Here is a 19,403-nt window from a genome sequence, read left to right on the forward strand (position 1 = left end):
AACATTCTGCACCTTAGATGTTGAAGGAACTGCAACAGGCAATGGTACTTTACTAAAGGAAATATTATCTGCTTTAACAAGTTTGTCATGACAATCAATACAAACAACAGCTGGAGGAATAGCTACCAAAAGTTTACAGCAGATACACTTAGCTTTGGTAGATTCAGCACTTGACAGCGATTTTCCTGTAGTATCTTCTGACTCAGATGCAACGTGAGACATCTTGCAATATGTAAGAGAAAAAACAACATATATATAAAGCAAAATTGATCAAATTCCTTAAATGACAGTTTCAGGAATGGGAAAAAATGCCAAAGAACAAGCTTCTAGCAACCAGAAGCAATAAAAAATGAGACTTAAATAATGTGGAGACAAAAAGCGACTCCCATATTTTTTCGCGCCAAATAAGACGCCCACATTATTTGGCGCCTAAATGCTTTTTGGCGCCAAAAATGACGCCACATCCGGAACGCCGACATTTTTGGCGCAAAATAACGTCAAATTTTAAGGTAAGAAAAATGTTAAATTAAAATGCATTATCCCAAATATGAAACTGACTGTCTGAAAATAAGGAAAGTTTAACATTCTGAGACAAGGCAAATAAATGTTTGAATACATATATTTAGAACTTTATAAACAAAGTGCCCAACCATAGCTTGGAGTGTCACAGAAAATAAGACTTACTTACCCCAGGACACTCATCTACATATAGCAGATAGCCAAACCAGTACTGAAACGAGAATCAGCAGAGGTAATGGTATATATAAGAGTATATCGTCGATCTGAAAAGGGAGGTAAGAGATGAATCTCTACGACCGATAACAGAGAACCTATGAAATAGACCCCGTAGAAGGAGATCACTGCATTCAAATAGGCAATACTCTCCTCACATCCCTCTGACATTCACTGCACGCTGAGAGGAAAACCGGGCTCCAACTTGCTGCGGAGCGCATATCAACGTAGAATCTAGCACAAACTTACTTCACCACCTCCATCGGAGGCAAAGTTTGTAAAACTGAATTGTGGGTGTGGTGAGGGGTGTATTTATAGGCATTTTGAGGTTTGGGAAACTTTGCCCCTCCTGGTAGGAATGTATATCCCATACGTCACTAGCTCATGGACTCTTGCTAATTACATGAAAGAAATAGGGCTTTACATTCCTGTTTTTTAAATAAAGATATTAAGAGAACAACAAAAATTTGATAATAGTAGTAAATTAGAAATTTGCTTAAAATTGGTGCTCTGTCTGAATCATGAAAGAAAAAAATTGGGTTTAGTGTCCCTTTAACGTCCTCATAATCTGGTGCAGGTTACACAACTGTTAAAAAGAAAGTAAGAGTGAGTGATCTTGATACAAGCAACCAACGAATCAGCAAGAACATTTACTTGGTATAGATGCATACGTATGGCTCATTGTAATAGACGTAACTGTTGCATCTTCATTGATTGAGACACTGGTCTCATATTGTTTACAGTGAGTAACATAGGAAGTCATTGGCCAATCTCACAAAACACATTCCAGTGAGGTCGCCACAGGTGTTATATAACAAGTAACTTACCATGTCTATGATCTGGGAGAGGGTGACCTGCAGGGTCACATTCATGGCTTTGTCCATGTCTTCTACAGGGCGCAGAGCATTGGAGTAGTTGGCAAACAGATCGTTCATCAGCTTGTAGGCAAACTTCCCTTGTGCTCCGAGAGCCCCTGGGACAAAACATAATGATCACTTAGTGCAACCAAATAGTGGGATAGACAGCTTTATACTCAGTGATCCACTATTACAGCCACTACACAGTATCATTACACCAAGGATGAGGTCTACTCTGATTATGGTACAAAGCCAGGAGGATATATTGTATAGCTCGCCTGCTCTGTGCCAACCATCTTCTATAAATATACAGAAAACTGGGTGTTATGGAAATCATTTGATGAGGTAGGGAGGAAAGCTCGGATCAGACCCTATGACCCTGCAATCCCTGATACTGGACCTAAGATCAGAGCACATTACTTACAGCCCCTGCCCAGGTAAATGTCCATATAAGACCTACAATCAGAAAGATGACCATAAAGTTCCTGTCAGTCATATGCGCACGACACATCTCATATCAAATTAATCAACCGATAAAATAATAACAACCTCACTCCTAACTGTATTTCCTCTCTCATCCATAAATACTCCCCAAGTCGTCCTCTTATCAACCTCTGAATCTTTTCACTCATCTCTTTTTCCCATCCAAGACTTCTCATGGGCTGCTCCTGTTCTCTCTACCCCGCTCAATTAGAGCGTTTATTTAACCCTGTATAGCTTCAGTCATGTGACAAGATAACGCAATCCTTAGCTCTCTGCACCCTCAACCTGTAGACTGTAGGCTTTAGAGAGTAGAGTCTGCCTCCTTCTGTACTAGATTTGTTTGGTCTGTTATGGTTTTGTATGTTATCACTTATCTTTGTCATTGTATACCTCTGTTCTCAGCACTGCAGAAGTTTGCAATGCTATACAAAGAAAGGATATTAATAATAACAATAATCAATTTTGGGGGTTTTACATATTTTGTAACTGGCAGCGTATTGAATTCCCGGACTGTCTTTGTCTTTCTGTTTAAGAGGCAGCATGAATACTGTATATTGTATCAAGCTCCGTGTTTCGGCTCGCCAGAAACACAAGTTATGAAGCAGCGGTCTAAAGACCGCTGCTTCATAACCTGCCTGCCTGCCTGCTCTGAGGAGGCAGATAGAACTCGCAAGAAATTGATTGACACCCCCTGCTAGCAGCCGATTGGCCACGAATCTGCAGGGGGCGGCATTGCACCAGCAGTTTACAAGAGCTGCTGGTGCAATGATAAATGCGGAGAGCGTACGCTGTCAGCATTTATCGATGTGTGGCGGCCATAATCCACAATATCGGATCATGTCCGTCCGCACCTTGTTAAATAGGCCCCTTTATGTGTAAATTAAACAATATTGAGTGAACATGACATGGCCCAAACCTGCCACATACCGGTTGTCCTAACTGGCTTCAGCAGACATGATTAGTAATAAACTACAATGCAAAGGATATTTTGCAAACAAAATGGCTATGGCTAGCAGTGTCTGACGTCAGCAAGTCCTGATTGGCTTCTTTAAATAAGGCAAGTGGTGGGCGGGGTTTGGCTATTGAATAACAATTGTATCAGACAAGGTTTTCATGCATTGCCCCCATGCGAGGTATAGTCTGTATTTTTGTAACACAAATGCATTTAGAAAACAAAGCACTAAATTACAAGTGGCGCACTAACTATATTTTTTACTGCGCTCACAGTAACATTTTAACACAGTGAATTACAAGTTGAAAGTAAACGCTAACACTTATCACTCGCACACTATCCTGACTCCTCTTTAGACCAACTGCACTAAACCTGAAGGTAGTTATAAATACTTTAAATTCAAATGTTCTTTACATAAAAGAAAATGTTCCTTTTATTTTAAATTATATATTTCTATATATCTTTACATTTTTTATATATTTATCTATACCTATATATCTATATGAATATACAGTATATACTGTATATGCCTATATATCTATATGAATATATATACCTATATATCTATATGAATATATATACTGTATATACCTATATATCTATATATATATACCTATATATCTATATGAATATATTTACTGTATATACCTATATATCTATATGAATATATATACCTATATATCTATATGAATATATATACTGTATATACCTATATATCTATATGAATAACATAATTTATGTAAGAACTTACCTGATAAATTCATTTCTTTCATATTGGCAAGAGTCCATGAGCTAGTGACATATGGGATATACAATCCTACCAGGAGGGGCAAAGTTTCCCAAACCTCAAAATGCCTATAAATACACCCCTCACCACACCCACAATTCAGTTTAACGAATAGCCAAGCAGTGGGGTGATAAAAAAAAAGGAGTAGAAAGCATCAACAAAGGAAAATTGGAAATAATTGTGCTTTATACAAAAAATCATAACCACCATAAAAAGGGTGGGCCTCATGGACTCTTGCCAATATGAAAGAAATGAATTTATCAGGTAAGTTCTTACATAAATTATACTTTCTTTCATGTAATTGGCAAGAGTCCATGAGCTAGTGACATATGGGATATCAATACCCAAGATGTGGAGTCTTCCACTCAAGAGTCACTAGAGAGGGAGGGACTAAAACAAAAACAGCCATATTCCGCTGAGAAAATAATCCACAACCCAAAAATAAGTTTATTTTCACTTTTGAAAGAAAAAAACTTAAATCAAAAAGCAGAAGAATCAAACTGAAACAGCTGCCTGAAGAACTTTTCTACCAAAAACTGCTTCCGAAGAAGCAAATACATCAAAATGGTAAAATTTAGTAAATGTATGCAAAGAGGACCAAGTGGCTGATTTGCAAATCTGATCGACTGAAGCTTCATTCTTAAAAGCCCATGAAGTAGAGACTGATCTAGTAGAATGAGCTGTAATTCTCTGAGGCGGGGTTTGACCCGACTCCAAATAAGCTTGATGAATCAAAAGTTTCAACCAAGAAGCCAAGGAAACAGCAGAAGCTTTCTGACCTTTCCTAGGACCAGAAAATAAAACAAATAGACTAGAAGTCTTCCTGAAATTTTTAGTAGCTTCCACATAATATTTCAAAGCTCTTACCAAATCCAAAGAATGTAAGGATCTCTCCAAAGAATTCTTAGGATTAGGACATAAAGAAGGGACAACAATTTCTCTACTAATGTTGTTAGAATTCACAACCTTAGGTAAAAATTGAAAAGAAGTCCGCAAAACTGCCTTATCCTGATGAAAAATCAGAAAAGGAGACTCACAAGAAAGAGCAGATAGCTCAGAAACTCTTCTAGCAGAAGAGATAGCCAAAAGGAACAACACTTTCCAGGAAAGTAGTTTAATGTCCAAAGAATGCATAGGTTCAAATGGAGGAGCCTGTAAAGCCCTCAGAACCAAATTAAGACTCCAAGGAGGAGAAATTGATTTAATGACAGGCTTAATACGAACTAAAGCCTGTACAAAAAACAGTGAATATCAGGAAGTATAGCAATCTTTCTGTGAAATAAAACAGAAAGAGCAGAGATTTGTCCTTTCAATGAACTTGCAGATAAACCCTTATCCAGACCATCCTGAAGAAACTGCAAAATTCTAGGAATTCTAAAAGAATGCCAGGAGAATTTATGAGAAGAACACCATGAAATGTAAGCCTTCCAAACTCTATAATAAATCTTCCTAGAGACAGATTTACGAGCTTGTAACATAGTATTAATCATTGAATCAGAGAAACCTCTATGACTTAGAACTAAGCGTTCAATTTCCATACCTTCAAATTTAATGATTTGAGATCCTGATGGAAAAACGGACCTTGAGATAGTAGGTCTGGCCTTAACGGAAGTGGCCAAGGCGGGCAACTGGACATCCGAACCAGATCCGCATACCAAAACCTGTGTGGCCATGCTGGAGACACCAGCAACACAAAAGACTGTTCCATGATGATTTTGGAAATCACTCTTGGAAGAAGAACTAGAGGCGGGAAGATATAAGCAGGTTGATAACACCAAGGATGTGTCAGCGCATCCACTGCTTCCGCCTGAACATCCCTGGACAGGTATCTGGGAAGTTTCTTGTTTAGATGAGAGGCCATGAGATCTATTTCTGGAAGCCCCCACATCTAAACAATCTGAGAAAACACATCTGGATGGAGAGACCACTCCCCTGGATGTAAAGTCTGGCGGCTGAGATAATCCGCCTCCCAATTGTCTACACCTGGGATATGCACCGCAGAGATTAGACAGGAGCTGGATTCCGCCCAAGCAAGTATCCGAGATACGTCTTTCATAGCTTGGGGACTGTGAGTCCCACCCTGATGATTGACATAAGCCACAGTTGTGATATTGTCTGTCTGAAAACAAATGAACGGTTCTCTCTTTAGTAGAGGCCAGAACTGAAGAGCCCTGAGAATTGCACGGAGTTCTAAAATATTTATTGGTAATCTTGCCTCTTGAGATTTCCAAACCCCTTGTGCTGTCAGAGTCCCCCAAACGGCTCCCCAACCTGAAAGACTTGCATCTGTTGTGATCACAGTCCATGTTGGGCGAACAAAAGAAGCCAGAACTGAAGAGCCCTGAGAATTGCACGGAGTTCTAAAATATTTATTGGTAATCTTGCCTCTTGAGATTTCCAAACCCCTTGTGCTGTCAGAGACCCCCAAACGGCTCCCCAACCTGAAAGACTCACATCTGTTGTGATCACAGTCCAGGTTGGGTGAAAAAAAGAAGCCCCTTGAACCAAACGATGGTGATCTATCCACCATGTCAGAGAGTGTCGTACATTGGGATTCAAGGATATTAATTGTGATATCTTTGTATAATCCCTGCACCATTGATTCAGCATACAAAGCTGTAGAGGTCTCATGTGAAAACGAACAAACGGGATTGCGTCCGATGCTGCAGTCATGAGACCTAAAACTTCCATGCACATAGCCACTGAAGGGAATGACTGAGACTGAAGGCACCGGCAGGCTGCAACCAATTTTAAATGTCTCTTGTCTGTTAGAGGCAGAGTCATGGACACTGAATCTATCTGGAAACCTAAAAAGGTGACCCTTGTCTGAGGAATCAAGAAAACTTTTTGGTAAATTGATCCTCCAACCATGTTTCCGAAGAAACAACACTAGTTGATTCGTGTGAGATTCTGCAGTATGTAAAGACTGAGCTAGTACCAAGATATCGTCCAAATAAAGAAACACTGCAATACCCTGTTCTCTGATTACAGATAGTAGGGCACCCAGAACCTTTGAAAAGATTCTTGGAGCTGTTGCTAGGCCAAATGGAAGAGCAACAAATTGGTAATGCTTGTCTAGAAAAGAGAATCTCAGAAACTGAAAGTGTTCTGGATGAATCGGAATATGAAGGTATGCATCCTGCAAGTCTATTGTGGACATATAATGTCCTTGCTGAACAAAAGGCAGAATAGTCCTTATAGTCACCATCTTGAAAGTTGGTACTCTTACATAACGATTCAAAATTTTCAGATCCAGAACTGGTCTGAACAAATTTTCTTTCTTTGGTACAATGAATAGGTTTGAATAAAACCCCAAACCTTGTTCCTGAAGAGGAACTAGCATGATTACCCCTGAAGACTCCAGGTCTGAAACACACTTCAGAAAAGCCTGAGCTTTTACTGGATTTACAGGAATGTGTGAGAGAAAAAATCTTCTCACAGGAGGTCTTACTTTGAATCCTATTCAATACCCTTGAGAGACAATGCTCTGAATCCAATGATTTTGGACAGATTTTATCCAAAAATCCTTGAAAAACCTTAATCTGCCCCCTACCAGCTGAGCTGGAATGAGGGCCGCACCTTCATGCGGACTTAGGGGCAGACTTTGGTTTCCTAAATGGCTTGGATTTATTCCAATTTGAGGAAGGCTTCCAACTGGAAGCAGATTCCTTGGGAGGAGGATTGAGTTTTTGTTCCTTATTCTGACGAAAGGAACGAAAACGGTTAGAAGCCTTAGATTTACCCTTAGGTTTTTTATCCTGAGGCAAAAAAACTCCTTTTCCTCCAGTGATAGTTGAAATAATAGAATCCAACTGAGAACCAAATAAATTATTACCTTGGAAAGAAAGAGATAGTAATCTAGATTTAGATGTCATATCAGCATTCCAAGATTTAAGCCACGAAGCTCTTCTAGCTAATACAGCTAAAGACATGGATCTAACATCAATTTTGATAATATCAAAAATGGCATCACAAATAAAATGATTAGCATGTTGCAGTAAGCGAACAATGCTAGATATGTCAGAATCCAATTCATGTTGCGCTAAATTTTCCAACCAGAAAGTTGATGCAGCCGCAACATCACCCAAAGAAATAGCAGGTCTGAGAAGATGACCTGAATATAAATAGGCCTTCCTTAGATAAGATTCAAGCTTCCTATCTAAAGGATCCTTAAAGGAAGTGCTATCTTCCATAGGAATAGTGGTACGTTTAGCAAGAGTAGAAATAACCCCATCAACTTTGTGGATCTTTTCCCAAAACTCTATAGATTTTGCTGGTAAAGGATACAATCTCTTAAACCTTGAAGAAGGAACAAAAGAAGTACCTGGCTTATTCCATTCCCTAGAAATCATATCAGAAATAGCCTCAGGAATGGGAAAAACACCTGGGGAAACCACAGGAGGTTTAAAAACAGCATTTAAACGTTTATTAGATTGAACGTCAATAGGACTGGTTACCTCTATATCCAAAGTAATTAACACTTCTTTTAATAAAGAACGCATATACTCTATTTTAAATAAATAAGTAGATTTGTCAGTGTCAATATCTGAGGAAGGATCTTCTGTTTCAGATAGATCCTCATCAGAAGAGGATGAATTATTATGTTGTTGGTCATTTGAAATTTCATCAGCTAAATGAGAAGTTTTAAAAGACCTTTTACGTTTATTAGAAGGTGGAAATGCAGACAAAGCCTTCATATTAGATTCAGAAACAAATTCTTTAAAATTTACAGGTATATCATGCACATTAGGAGTTGAAGGAACTGCAACTGGCAATGTACTATTACTGATGGATACACTATCTGCATGTAAAAGTTTATCATGACAACTATTACAAATGACATTCGGTGGAATAATTTCTACAATTTTGCAACAAATGCACTTAGCTTTGGTAGAACCGATGTCAGGCAGCAATGTTCCAGCAGAAACTTCAGAGACAGGATCGGATTGGGACATCTTGCTCAATGTAAAAGAAAAAACAACATATAAAGCAAAATTATCTATTTCCTTAAATGACAGTTTCAGGAATGGGAAAAAATGCAAAAAGCATAGGCCTCCTGATAGAGAAGAAAGCAGGAGGCAAACATGAATGGGGTATTAAAATAATGAAAAAAAATTGGCGCCAAGTATGACGCACAACGTAACGTAAACTTTTTTGGCACCAAAAATGACCGGAAATGACACACTTGCGTCACTGACGCCGCCGTGTGAAAGGTATCGACGTCACGTATTACGCCGGAAATGACGAAGTTGCGTCAAAAACGTAATTTCCCGCGCCAAAAAAATTAGCGCCAAAAATGACGCAATAAAGTCTAACATTTGACGCACCCGCGGGCCTAATACCCGCAAATGCAAAAGTAGTCACAATTTAAAAAGACTAAACCCCAGGTAAGAAACAAATTTCATAAAGTGTTTATATTCCCAAATATGAAACTGACAGTCTGCAGAAGGAAATACATGAACCTGACTCATGGCAAATATAAGTACAATACATATATTTAGAACTTTATATAAATGCATAAAGTGCCAAACCATAGCTGAGGTGTCTTAAGTAATAAAAGCATACTTACCAAAAGACACCCATCCACATATAGCAGATAGCCAAACCAGTACTAAAACAGTTCTTTAGTAGAGGTAATGGTAAATTTGAGAGTATATCGTCGATCTGGAAAGGGAGGTAGGAGATGAATCTCTACGAACCCATGAAAAAGACCCCCGTTAGAGAAATCATCGTATTCAATAGGTGATACTCCCTTCACATCCCTCTGACATTCGCTGTACTCTGAGAGGAATCGGGCTTCAACAATGCTGAGAAGCGCATATCAACGTAGAAATCTTAGCACAAACTTACTTCCCCACCTCCATAGGAGGCAAAGTTTGTAAAACTGAATTGTGGGTGTGGTGAGGGGTGTATTTATAGGCATTTTGAGGTTTGGGAAACTTTGCAACTCCTGGTAGGAATGTATACCCCATACGTCACTAGCTCATGGACTCTTGCCAATTACATGAAAGAAATATATACTGTATATACCTATATATCTATATTAATAAAGATATATAAGTTCACTGGCTATTATTCCCAGCCAAAGAAAAGATTACATATTTTCTTTGGCTGAGAATAATAGCCAGTGAACTTATATCTTTACACCCTATAATAGAGGCCTCTTATAAGGGTTAATACCATTTGACATTTTATATTCACAGGGGAATATCTGGTCTGATTTAATAGCTGTCATCCAATATATGTATATATCTTTATGCTTTGAATTATGATAAACTTATATCTAACTGCTATTGCTGTGTGTCTGTTTTTATATATTTGGGGGTCAGATTTTTAAATCTTTAAAAGTTTAATTTTGTGAGATTCCATGGTGCTGGACTAAGAGTTACTCTTTTTTCTTTAATAGTGATAATTAATTCATTAACTCTCTATGCACAAGTGGGAGGTAATTTATTGGGGGTTTTAACCCCATATCCCTTCCACTTTTATGGTTCACATAACTAAGGAGTGTAGTGCTGATACATTATTTCAATATATATATATATATATATATATATATATATATATATATATATTTCTATATCAGTGTATTCATGTGTTTATATGTGTATATACAGTATATATATATATATATATATATATATATATATTTCTATATCAGTGTATTCATGTGTTTATATGTGTATATACAGTATATATATATATATATATATATTTCTATATCAGTGTATTCATGTGTTTATATGTGTATATACAGTATATATATATATATATATATATATATATTTCTATATCAGTGTATTCATGTGTTTATATGTGTATATACAGTATATATATATATATATTTCTATATCAGTGTATTCATGTGTTTATATGTGTATATACAGTATATATATATATATATTTCTATATCAGTGTATTCATGTGTTTATATGTGTATATACAGTATATATATATATATATATATTTCTATATCAGTGTATTCATGTGTTTATATGTGTATATACAGTATATATATATATATATATATATATATATATATATTTCTATATCAGTGTATTCATGTGTTTATTTGTGTATATATGCATGTATACAAACACATACATATATTTAGACATAGCTATATACATCGGAGAACTTCCCAGTAAAAACACTTTGCCATATACCATATTCTGTTTAACCCTTATAAAAGTGGAGTGCTAATAGTAGCGTGGTGAAGTGAAACTGGTTATCGTGCGCCACTTGTAATCTACCCTAAAGTGAAATGGTTATTACAGGATTTTCATACAATTTAGGATTAATTTGAATTAGAAAATTGCACAAAAAGCCATATTATGCTGTTTGCAACAGGGATTCTGTTTCATTGGAATATAGCTCTGCGTTCCATCTAAGTTCTGGGAAGCCGTATTAAAACCAATAGCCGTTTGTGTTTAATTAGTTCACTTTACATAATATTAATACAAATCACATACAGAGCTATAGATGTTATTCTCTTGTAAATTGTTCTATAAACGATTTTCTATATGCGAGCAAACTGTGCTCGTGGTGTTTTTTTATACAGTGAGCTCGGGCACGGCAGAGGGAACTGAGAGTTAAGTACAGCAGTGCAGCATTACATTTATTGGATTTTTCCTTCTGAGAGATAGAATTGTGGCCAATAAGCAGATTACAACAATGTGACATAAAATAGCTCAAAGCAACAATGATAATCAAACCAATTCACTAGCTGAATATACTTAATCAGACGGTGAAACTGTATCATCCAAGATAAAGGAAATCCAATTAAATGAGATGAATTAATGAGAGATTATTATATGCGAACAAGTAATTGCCAGCTGCATGTAGCCCTGCGCAGTCAGCAGTCAGGAGCAATCATTTCATTGGACCAAAGTTTCATTTTGGAAGTCAGGAGCGCGGGGATTGCAGTTCGGTAAAGTAGACAAAGGTCTCTACCAATGTGCTTTCCATGGTTAGACTTAGCTAGATTACAAGTGGAGTGCAATAATTAAGCAGCCATTACAAGTGCTGCGCGAGGTTATGATGGCATTGTTAGGAAACTATGGAAGCACGCTTACGTGCTCAATGCCTCCTAGCAATGCAAATGCGAGCTCACGTTCGCATTGAGATTAACTTGTAATACCATTATTGTGCGCTGGTATTACATAGTGGAGCGTAAATATTGCTTGCTCGCAAGTGTTATTTAGCGCTCCACTTGTAATCTGACCCCTAGTGTTTTCTGACCTGAAGCCAATAAGTTAAAAAAAAACCACATATAATACACTTGTCACAAATGTTTTAAATGCATTCATGGTGCAATAACACGTCCGTAGCTTCCATAGAGGACTATGCCACAGCGGTTTTACAATCCATTAGCAACCACTACTCTAGCAGCATTCATCAGAATTCAGCTGATTTGACCTCTCAAATCCCCATTTGTCCTGTTTTGAGCTGCATTTCTTGGTTGTCCGCACAGATCTTTTCACATGTTAATAAATACAACTCTTTAATTCGTTATAGTTTTAAATGATAAAATCTACAATCAAATATGATCTTCATAATATTCATTTATCATTGCAATGAAGTGTATAAAAAATGAATAAAATAAATGTACTCACAATAGTATGAAATGATTAAAGGGGCACTAAACCAAATTTTTTTCTTTCATGATTCAGATATAGAGCATGATATTTTAAGCACCTTTCTAATTTACTCCTATTATCAAATTTTCTTTGTTCTCATGCTATCTTGATTGGAAAAAGCAGTACTGTAATCTTTAGAGCCCGACCATTTTTTGTTCAGCTCCTGGGTAGCACTTGCTGATTTGTGGCTAAATGTAGCAAACCAATCAGCAAGCCCTACCAAGGTGCTGAACTAAAAATGGGCCGGCTCCTAACCTTTTATTACTGCTTTTTCAAATCAAGATAACATGAAAACAAAGAAAAATTGATAATAGGAGTAAATTAGAAAGTTGCTTAAAATTGCATGCTCTATCTGAATCGTGAAAGAAAAAATGTAGGGTTAGTATCCCTTTAAGTGCACATGAAACAATAAGGGTTAAGGGCCCAGGAACCTTCCTGATTATGCCCCTGACACAACCTGGACTATAACTGCCTATTACACTCCCGATCCCTTGTACAAGGTGTCCGAGCCTCCTGTCTCTGCTCCGCCCACCTCCCTTTCCTGGAAAACCTCCTTCTAATGTTGACAGTTGTGTATTATTCAGTCATTATAAATATATATATATTATTTTTATTTCAAGCATAAAAGCATTGAACAACAAATAGCATGACAGACGCCTAAAATCTATGTAAAAAAACATATTTTATGTAAGAACTTACCTGATAAATTCATTTCTTTCATAATGGCAAGAGTCCATGAGCTAGTGACGTATGTATATACATTCCTACCAGGAGGGGGCAAAGTTTCCCAAACCTCAAAATGCCTATAAATACACCTCCCACCACACTCACACCTTAGTTTAATGTATAGACAAGTAGTGAGGTGTAAAAAGGAGTAAAAAAGCATACAACAAAGAGGAACTGGAAAATAATATTGTGCTTTTATACAAAAAATATAACCACCAAAAAAAGGGTGGGCCTCCTGGACTCTTGCCATTATGAAAGAAATGAATTTATCAGGTAAGTTCTTAAATAAATTATGTTTTCTTTCATGTAAATGGCAAGAGTCCATGAGCTAGTGACGTATGAAAATACCCAAGATGTGGAAGTCCACAGAAGAGTCACTAGAAAGGGAGGGATAAAATAAAAACAGCTATTTCCTCTGAGAAATTAAATCCAAACAAAAAATAAGTTTTTCTATAAATTTCAAGAAAAAAACATAATTTATGTAAGAACTTACCTGATAAATTAATTTCTTTCATAATGGCAAGAGTCCAGGAGGCCCACCCTTTTTTTGGTGTCCATGAGCTAGTGACGTATGGGATATACATTCCTACCAGGAGGGGCAAAGTTTCCCAAACCTCAAAATGCCTACAAATACACCCCTCACCACACCCACAAATCAGTTTAACGAATAGCCAAGAAGTGGGGTGATAAGAAAAAAGTGCGAAAGCATATAAAATAAGGAATTGGAATAATTGTGCTTTATACAAAAAAATCATAACCACCACAAAAAAAGGGCGGGCCTCATGGACTCTTGCTAATATGAAAGAAATGAATTTATCAGGTAAGTTCTTACATAAATTATGTTTTCTTTCATGTAATTAGCAAGAGTCCATGAGCTAGTGGCGTATGGGATAATGACTACCCAAGATGTGGATCTTTCCACGCAAGAGTCACTAGAGAGGGAGGGATAAAATAAAGACAGCCAATTCCTGCTGAAAATAATCCACACCCAAAATAAAGTTTAATGAAAAACATAAACAGAAGATTCAAACTGAAACCGCTGCCTGAAGTACTTTTCTACCAAAAACTGCTTCAGAAGAAGAAAATACATCAAAATGGTAGAATTTAGTAAAAGTATGCAAAGAGGACCAAGTTGCTGCTTTGCAAATCTGATCAACCGAAGCTTCATTCCTAAACGCCCAGGAAGTAGAAACTGACCTAGTAGAATGAGCTGTAATCCTTTGAGGCGGAGTTTTACCCGACTCGACATAGGCATGATGAATTAAAGATTTCAACCAAGATGCCAAAGAAATGGCAGAAGCTTTCTGGCCTTTTCTAGAACCGGAAAAGATAACAAATAGACTAGAAGTCTTTCGGAAAGACTTAGTAGCTTCAACATAATATTTCAAAGCTCTAACAACATCCAAAGAATGCAACGATTTCTCCTTAGAATTCTTAGGATTAGGACATAATGAGGGAACCACAATTTCTCTACTAATGTTGTTGGAATTCACAACCTTAGGTAAAAATTCAAAAGAAGTTCGCAACACTGCCTTATCCTGATGAAAAATCAGAAAAGGAGACTCACAAGAAAGAGCAGATCATTCAGAGACTCTTCTGGCAGAAGAGATCGCCAAAAGGAACAAAACTTTCCAAGAAAGTAATTTAATGTCCAATGAATGCATGGGTTCAAAAGGAGGAGCTTGAAGAGCCCCCAGAACCAAATTCAAACTCCAAGGAGGAGAAATTGACTTAACGACAGGTTTTAAACGAACCAAAGCTTGTACAAAACAATGAATATCAGGAAGATTAGCAATCTTTCTGTGAAAAAGAACAGAAAGAGCAGAGATTTGTCCTTTCAAAGAACTTGCGGATAAACCTTTATTTAAACCATCCTGAAGAAACTGTAAAATTCTCGGAATTCTAAAAGAATGCCAAGAAAAATGATGAGAAAGACACCAAGAAATATAAGTCTTCCAGACTCTATAATATATCTCTCTAGATACAGATTTACGAGCCTGTAACATAGTATTAATCACAGAGTCAAAGAAACCTCTTTGACCAAGAATCAAGCGTTCAATCTCCATACCTTTAAATTTAAGGATTTGAGATCCTGATGGAAAAAAGGACCTTGCGACAGAAGGTCTGGTCTTAGCGGAAGAGCCCACGGATGGCAAGAGGCCATCCGGACAAGATCCGCATACCAAAACCTGTGAGGCCATGCCGGAGCTACCAGCAGAACAAACGAGCATTCCTTCAGAATCTTGGAGATTACTCTTGGAAGAAGAACTAGAGGCGGAAAGATATAGGCAGGATGATACTTCCAAGGAAGTGATAATGCATCCACTGCTTCCGCCTGAGGATCCCGGGATCTGGACAGATACCTGGGAAGTTTCTTGTTTAGATGAGACACCATCAGATCTATTTCTGGAAGCTCCCACATTTGAACAATCTGAAGAAATACCTCTGGGTGAAGAGACCATTCGCCCGGATGCAACGTTTGACGACTGAGATAATCCGCTTCCCAATTGTCTATACCTGGGATATGAACTGCAGAGATTAGACAGGAGCTGGATTCCGCCCAAACCAGAATTCGAGATACTTCTTTCATAGCCAGAGGACTGTGAGTCCCTCCTTGATGATTGATGTATGCCACAGTTGTGACATTGTCTGTCTGAAAACAAATGAACGATTCTCTCTTCAGAAGAGGCCAAGACTGAAGAGCTCTGAAAATTGCACGGAGTTCCAAAATATTGATCGGTAATCTCACCTCCTGAGATTCCCAAACTCCTTGTGCCGTCAGAGATCCCCACACAGCTCCCCAACCTGTAAGACTTGCATCTGTTGAAATTACAGTCCAGGTCGGAAGAACAAAAGAAGCCCCCTGAATTAAACGATGGTGATCTGTCCACCACGTTAGAGTGTGTCGTACAATCGGTTTTAAAGATATTAATTGAGATATCTTTGTGTAATCCCTGCACCATTGATTCAGCATACAGAGCTGAAGAGGTCGCATGTGAAAACGAGCAAAGGGGATCGCGTCCGATGCAGCAGTCATAAGACCTAGAATTTCCATGCATAAGGCTACCGAAGGGAATGATTGAGTCTGAAGGTTTCGACAAGCTGAAATCAATTTTAGACGTCTCTTGTCTGTCAAAGACAGAGTCATGGACACTGAATCTATCTGGAAACCCAGAAAGGTTACCCTTGTCTGAGGAATCAATGAACTTTTAGGGAATTGATCCTCCAACCATGATCTTGAAGAAACAACACAAGTCGATTCGTATGAGATTCTGCTAAATGTAAAGACTGAGCAAGTACCAAGATATCGTCCAAATAAGGAAATACCACAATACCCTGTTCTCTGATTACAGACAGAAGGGCACCGAGAACCTTTGTAAAAATTCTTGGAGCTGTAGCTAGGCCAAACGGCAGAGCCACAAACTGGTAATGCTTGTCCAGAAAAGAGAATCTCAGGAACTGATAATGATCTGGATGAATCGGAATATGCAGATATGCATCCTGTAAATCTATTGTGGACATATAATGCCCTTGTTGAACAAAAGGCAAGATAGTCCTTACAGTTACCATTTTGAACGTTGGTATCCTTACATAACAATTCAATATTTTTAGATCCAGAACTGGTCTGAAGGAATTCTCCTTCTTTGGTACAATGAAGAGATTTGAATAAAACCCCAGTCCCTGTTCCAGAACTGGAACTGGCATAATTACTCCAGCCAACTCTAGATCTGAAACACATTTCAGAAATGCTTGAGCTTTCACTGGATTTACTGGGACACGGGAAAGAAAAAATCTCTTTGCAGGAGGTCTTATCTTGAAACCAATTCTGTACCCTTCTGAAACAATGTTCTGAATCCAAAGATTGTGAACAGAATTGATCCAAATTTCTTTGAAAAAACGTAACCTGCCCCCTACCAGCTGAGCTGGAATGAGGGCCGCACCTTCATGTGGACTTAGAAGCTGGCTTTGCTTTTCTAGAAGGCTTGGATTTATTCCAGACTGGAGATGGTTTCCAAACTGAAACTGCTCCTGAGGATGAAGGATCAGGCTTTTGTTCTTTGTTGAAACGAAAGGAACGAAAATGATTATTAGCCCTGTTTTTACCCTTAGATTTTTTATCCTGTGGTAAAAAAGTTCCTTTCCCACCAGTAACAGTTGAGATAATAGAATCCAACTGAGAACCAAATAATTTGTTACCCTGGAAAGAAATGGAAAGTAGAGTCGATTTAGAAGACATATCAGCATTCCAAGTTTTAAGCCATAAAGCTCTTCTAGCTAAAATAGCTAGAGACATAAACCTGACATCAACTCTGATAATATCAAAAATGGCATCACAGATAAAATTATTAGCATGTTGAAGAAGAATAATAATATTATGAGAATCATGATCTGTTACTTGTTGCGCTAAAGTTTCCAACCAAAAAGTTGAAGCTGCAGCAACATCAGCCAATGATATAGCAGGTCTAAGAAGATTACCTGAACACAGATAAGCTTTTCTTAGAAAGGATTCAATTTTCCTATCTAAAGGATCCTTAAAGGAAGTACCATCTGACGTAGGAATAGTAGTACGTTTAGCAAGGGTAAAAATAGCCCCATCAACTTTAGGGATTTTGTCCCAAAATTCTAATCTGTCAGACGGCACAGGATATAATTGCTTAAAACGTTTAGAAGGAGTAAATGAATTACCCAAATTATTCCATTCTCTGGAAATTACTTCAGAAATAGCACCAGGAACAGGAAAAACTTCTGGAATAACCACAGGAGATTTAAAGACCTTATCTAAACGTTTAGATTTAGTATCAAGAGGACCAGAATCCTCAATTTCTAAAGCAATTAGTACTTCTTTAAGTAAAGAACGAATAAATTCCATTTTAAATAAATATGAAGATTTATCAGCATCAACCTCTGAGACAGAATCCTCTGAACCAGAAGAGTCATTAGAATCAGAATGATGTTCATTTAAAAATTCATCTTTATAAAGAGAAGTTTTAAAAGATTTTTTATGTTTACTAGAAGGAGGAATAACAGACATAGCCTTCTTGATGGATTCAGAAACAAAATCTCTTATGTTATCAGGAACATTCTGAACATTAGATGTTGATGGAACTGCAACAGGTAATGGTACATTACTAAAGGAAATATTATCTGCATTAACAAGTTTGTCATGACAATTAATACAAACAACAGCTGGAGGAACAGCTACCAAAAGTTTACAGCAGATACACTTAGCTTTGGTAGTTCCAGCACCAGACAGCGATTTTCCTGAAGTATCTTCTGACTCAGATGCAACGTGAGACATCTTGCAATATGTAAGAGAAAAAACAACATGTAAAGCAAAATTGATCAAATTCCTTAAATGACAGTTTCAGGAATGGGAAAAAATGCCAAGGAACAAGCTTCTAGCAACCAGAAGCAAAGAAAAATGAGACTTAAATAATGTGGAGACAAAAAGCGACGCCCATATTTTTTTAGCGCCAAATAAGACGCCCACATTATTTGGCGCCTAAATGCTTTTGGCGCCAAAATGACGCCACGTCCGGAACGCCGACATTTTTGGCGCAAAAGAACGTCAAAAAATGACGTAACTTCGGGCGACACGTATGACGCCGGAAACAGAAAGATTTTTTGCGCAAAAAAAATCCGTGCCAAGAATGACGCAATAAAATGAAGCATTTTCAGCCCCCGCGAACCTAACAGCCCACAGGGAAAAAAGTCAAATTTTTAAGGTAAGAAAAATAATTGATTCAAGAGCATTATCCCAAATATGAAACTGACTGTCTGAAAATAAGGAATGTTGAACATCCTGAGTCAAGGCAAATAAATGTTTGAATACATATATTTAGAACTTTATTAAAAAAGTGCCCAACTATAGCTTAGAGTGTCACAGAAAATAAGACTTACTTACCCCAGGACACTCATCTACATGTTTGTAGAAAGCCAAACCAGTACTGAAACGAAAATCAGCAGAGGTAATGGTATATATATAAAAGAGTATATCGTCGATCTGAAAAGGGAGGTAAGAGATGAATCTCTATGACCGATAACAGAGAACCTATGAAATAGACCCCGTAGAAGGAGATCACTGCATTCAAATAGGCAATACTCTCCTCACATCCCTCTGACATTAACTGCACGCTGAGAGGAAAACCGGGCTCCAACTTGCTGCGGAGCGCATATCAACGTAGAATCTAGCACAAACTTACTTCACCACCTCCATAGGAGGCAAA

At 37.6% G+C, this 19,403-nt stretch overlaps 1 protein-coding gene across 1 annotated transcript in view; it reads right to left on the reverse strand.

The window, feature by feature from the left end:
• Window positions 1-1,715, reverse strand: part of CHRNA10 (cholinergic receptor nicotinic alpha 10 subunit) — a gene marked incomplete at its 5' end in the record, with an annotated part of 85,077 nt that extends 83,362 nt beyond the window's left edge. The window contains one exon of the mRNA XM_053705109.1: window positions 1,560-1,715. Coding sequence (XP_053561084.1) covers window positions 1,560-1,715 — 156 coding nt within the window. The remainder of the gene's footprint in view (window positions 1-1,559) is intronic.
• Window positions 1,716-19,403: the final 17,688 nt, after the last annotated feature.

Source organism: Bombina bombina, chromosome 3 (assembly GCF_027579735.1).
Source record: "Bombina bombina isolate aBomBom1 chromosome 3, aBomBom1.pri, whole genome shotgun sequence".
NCBI lineage: Eukaryota > Metazoa > Chordata > Amphibia > Anura > Bombinatoridae > Bombina > Bombina bombina.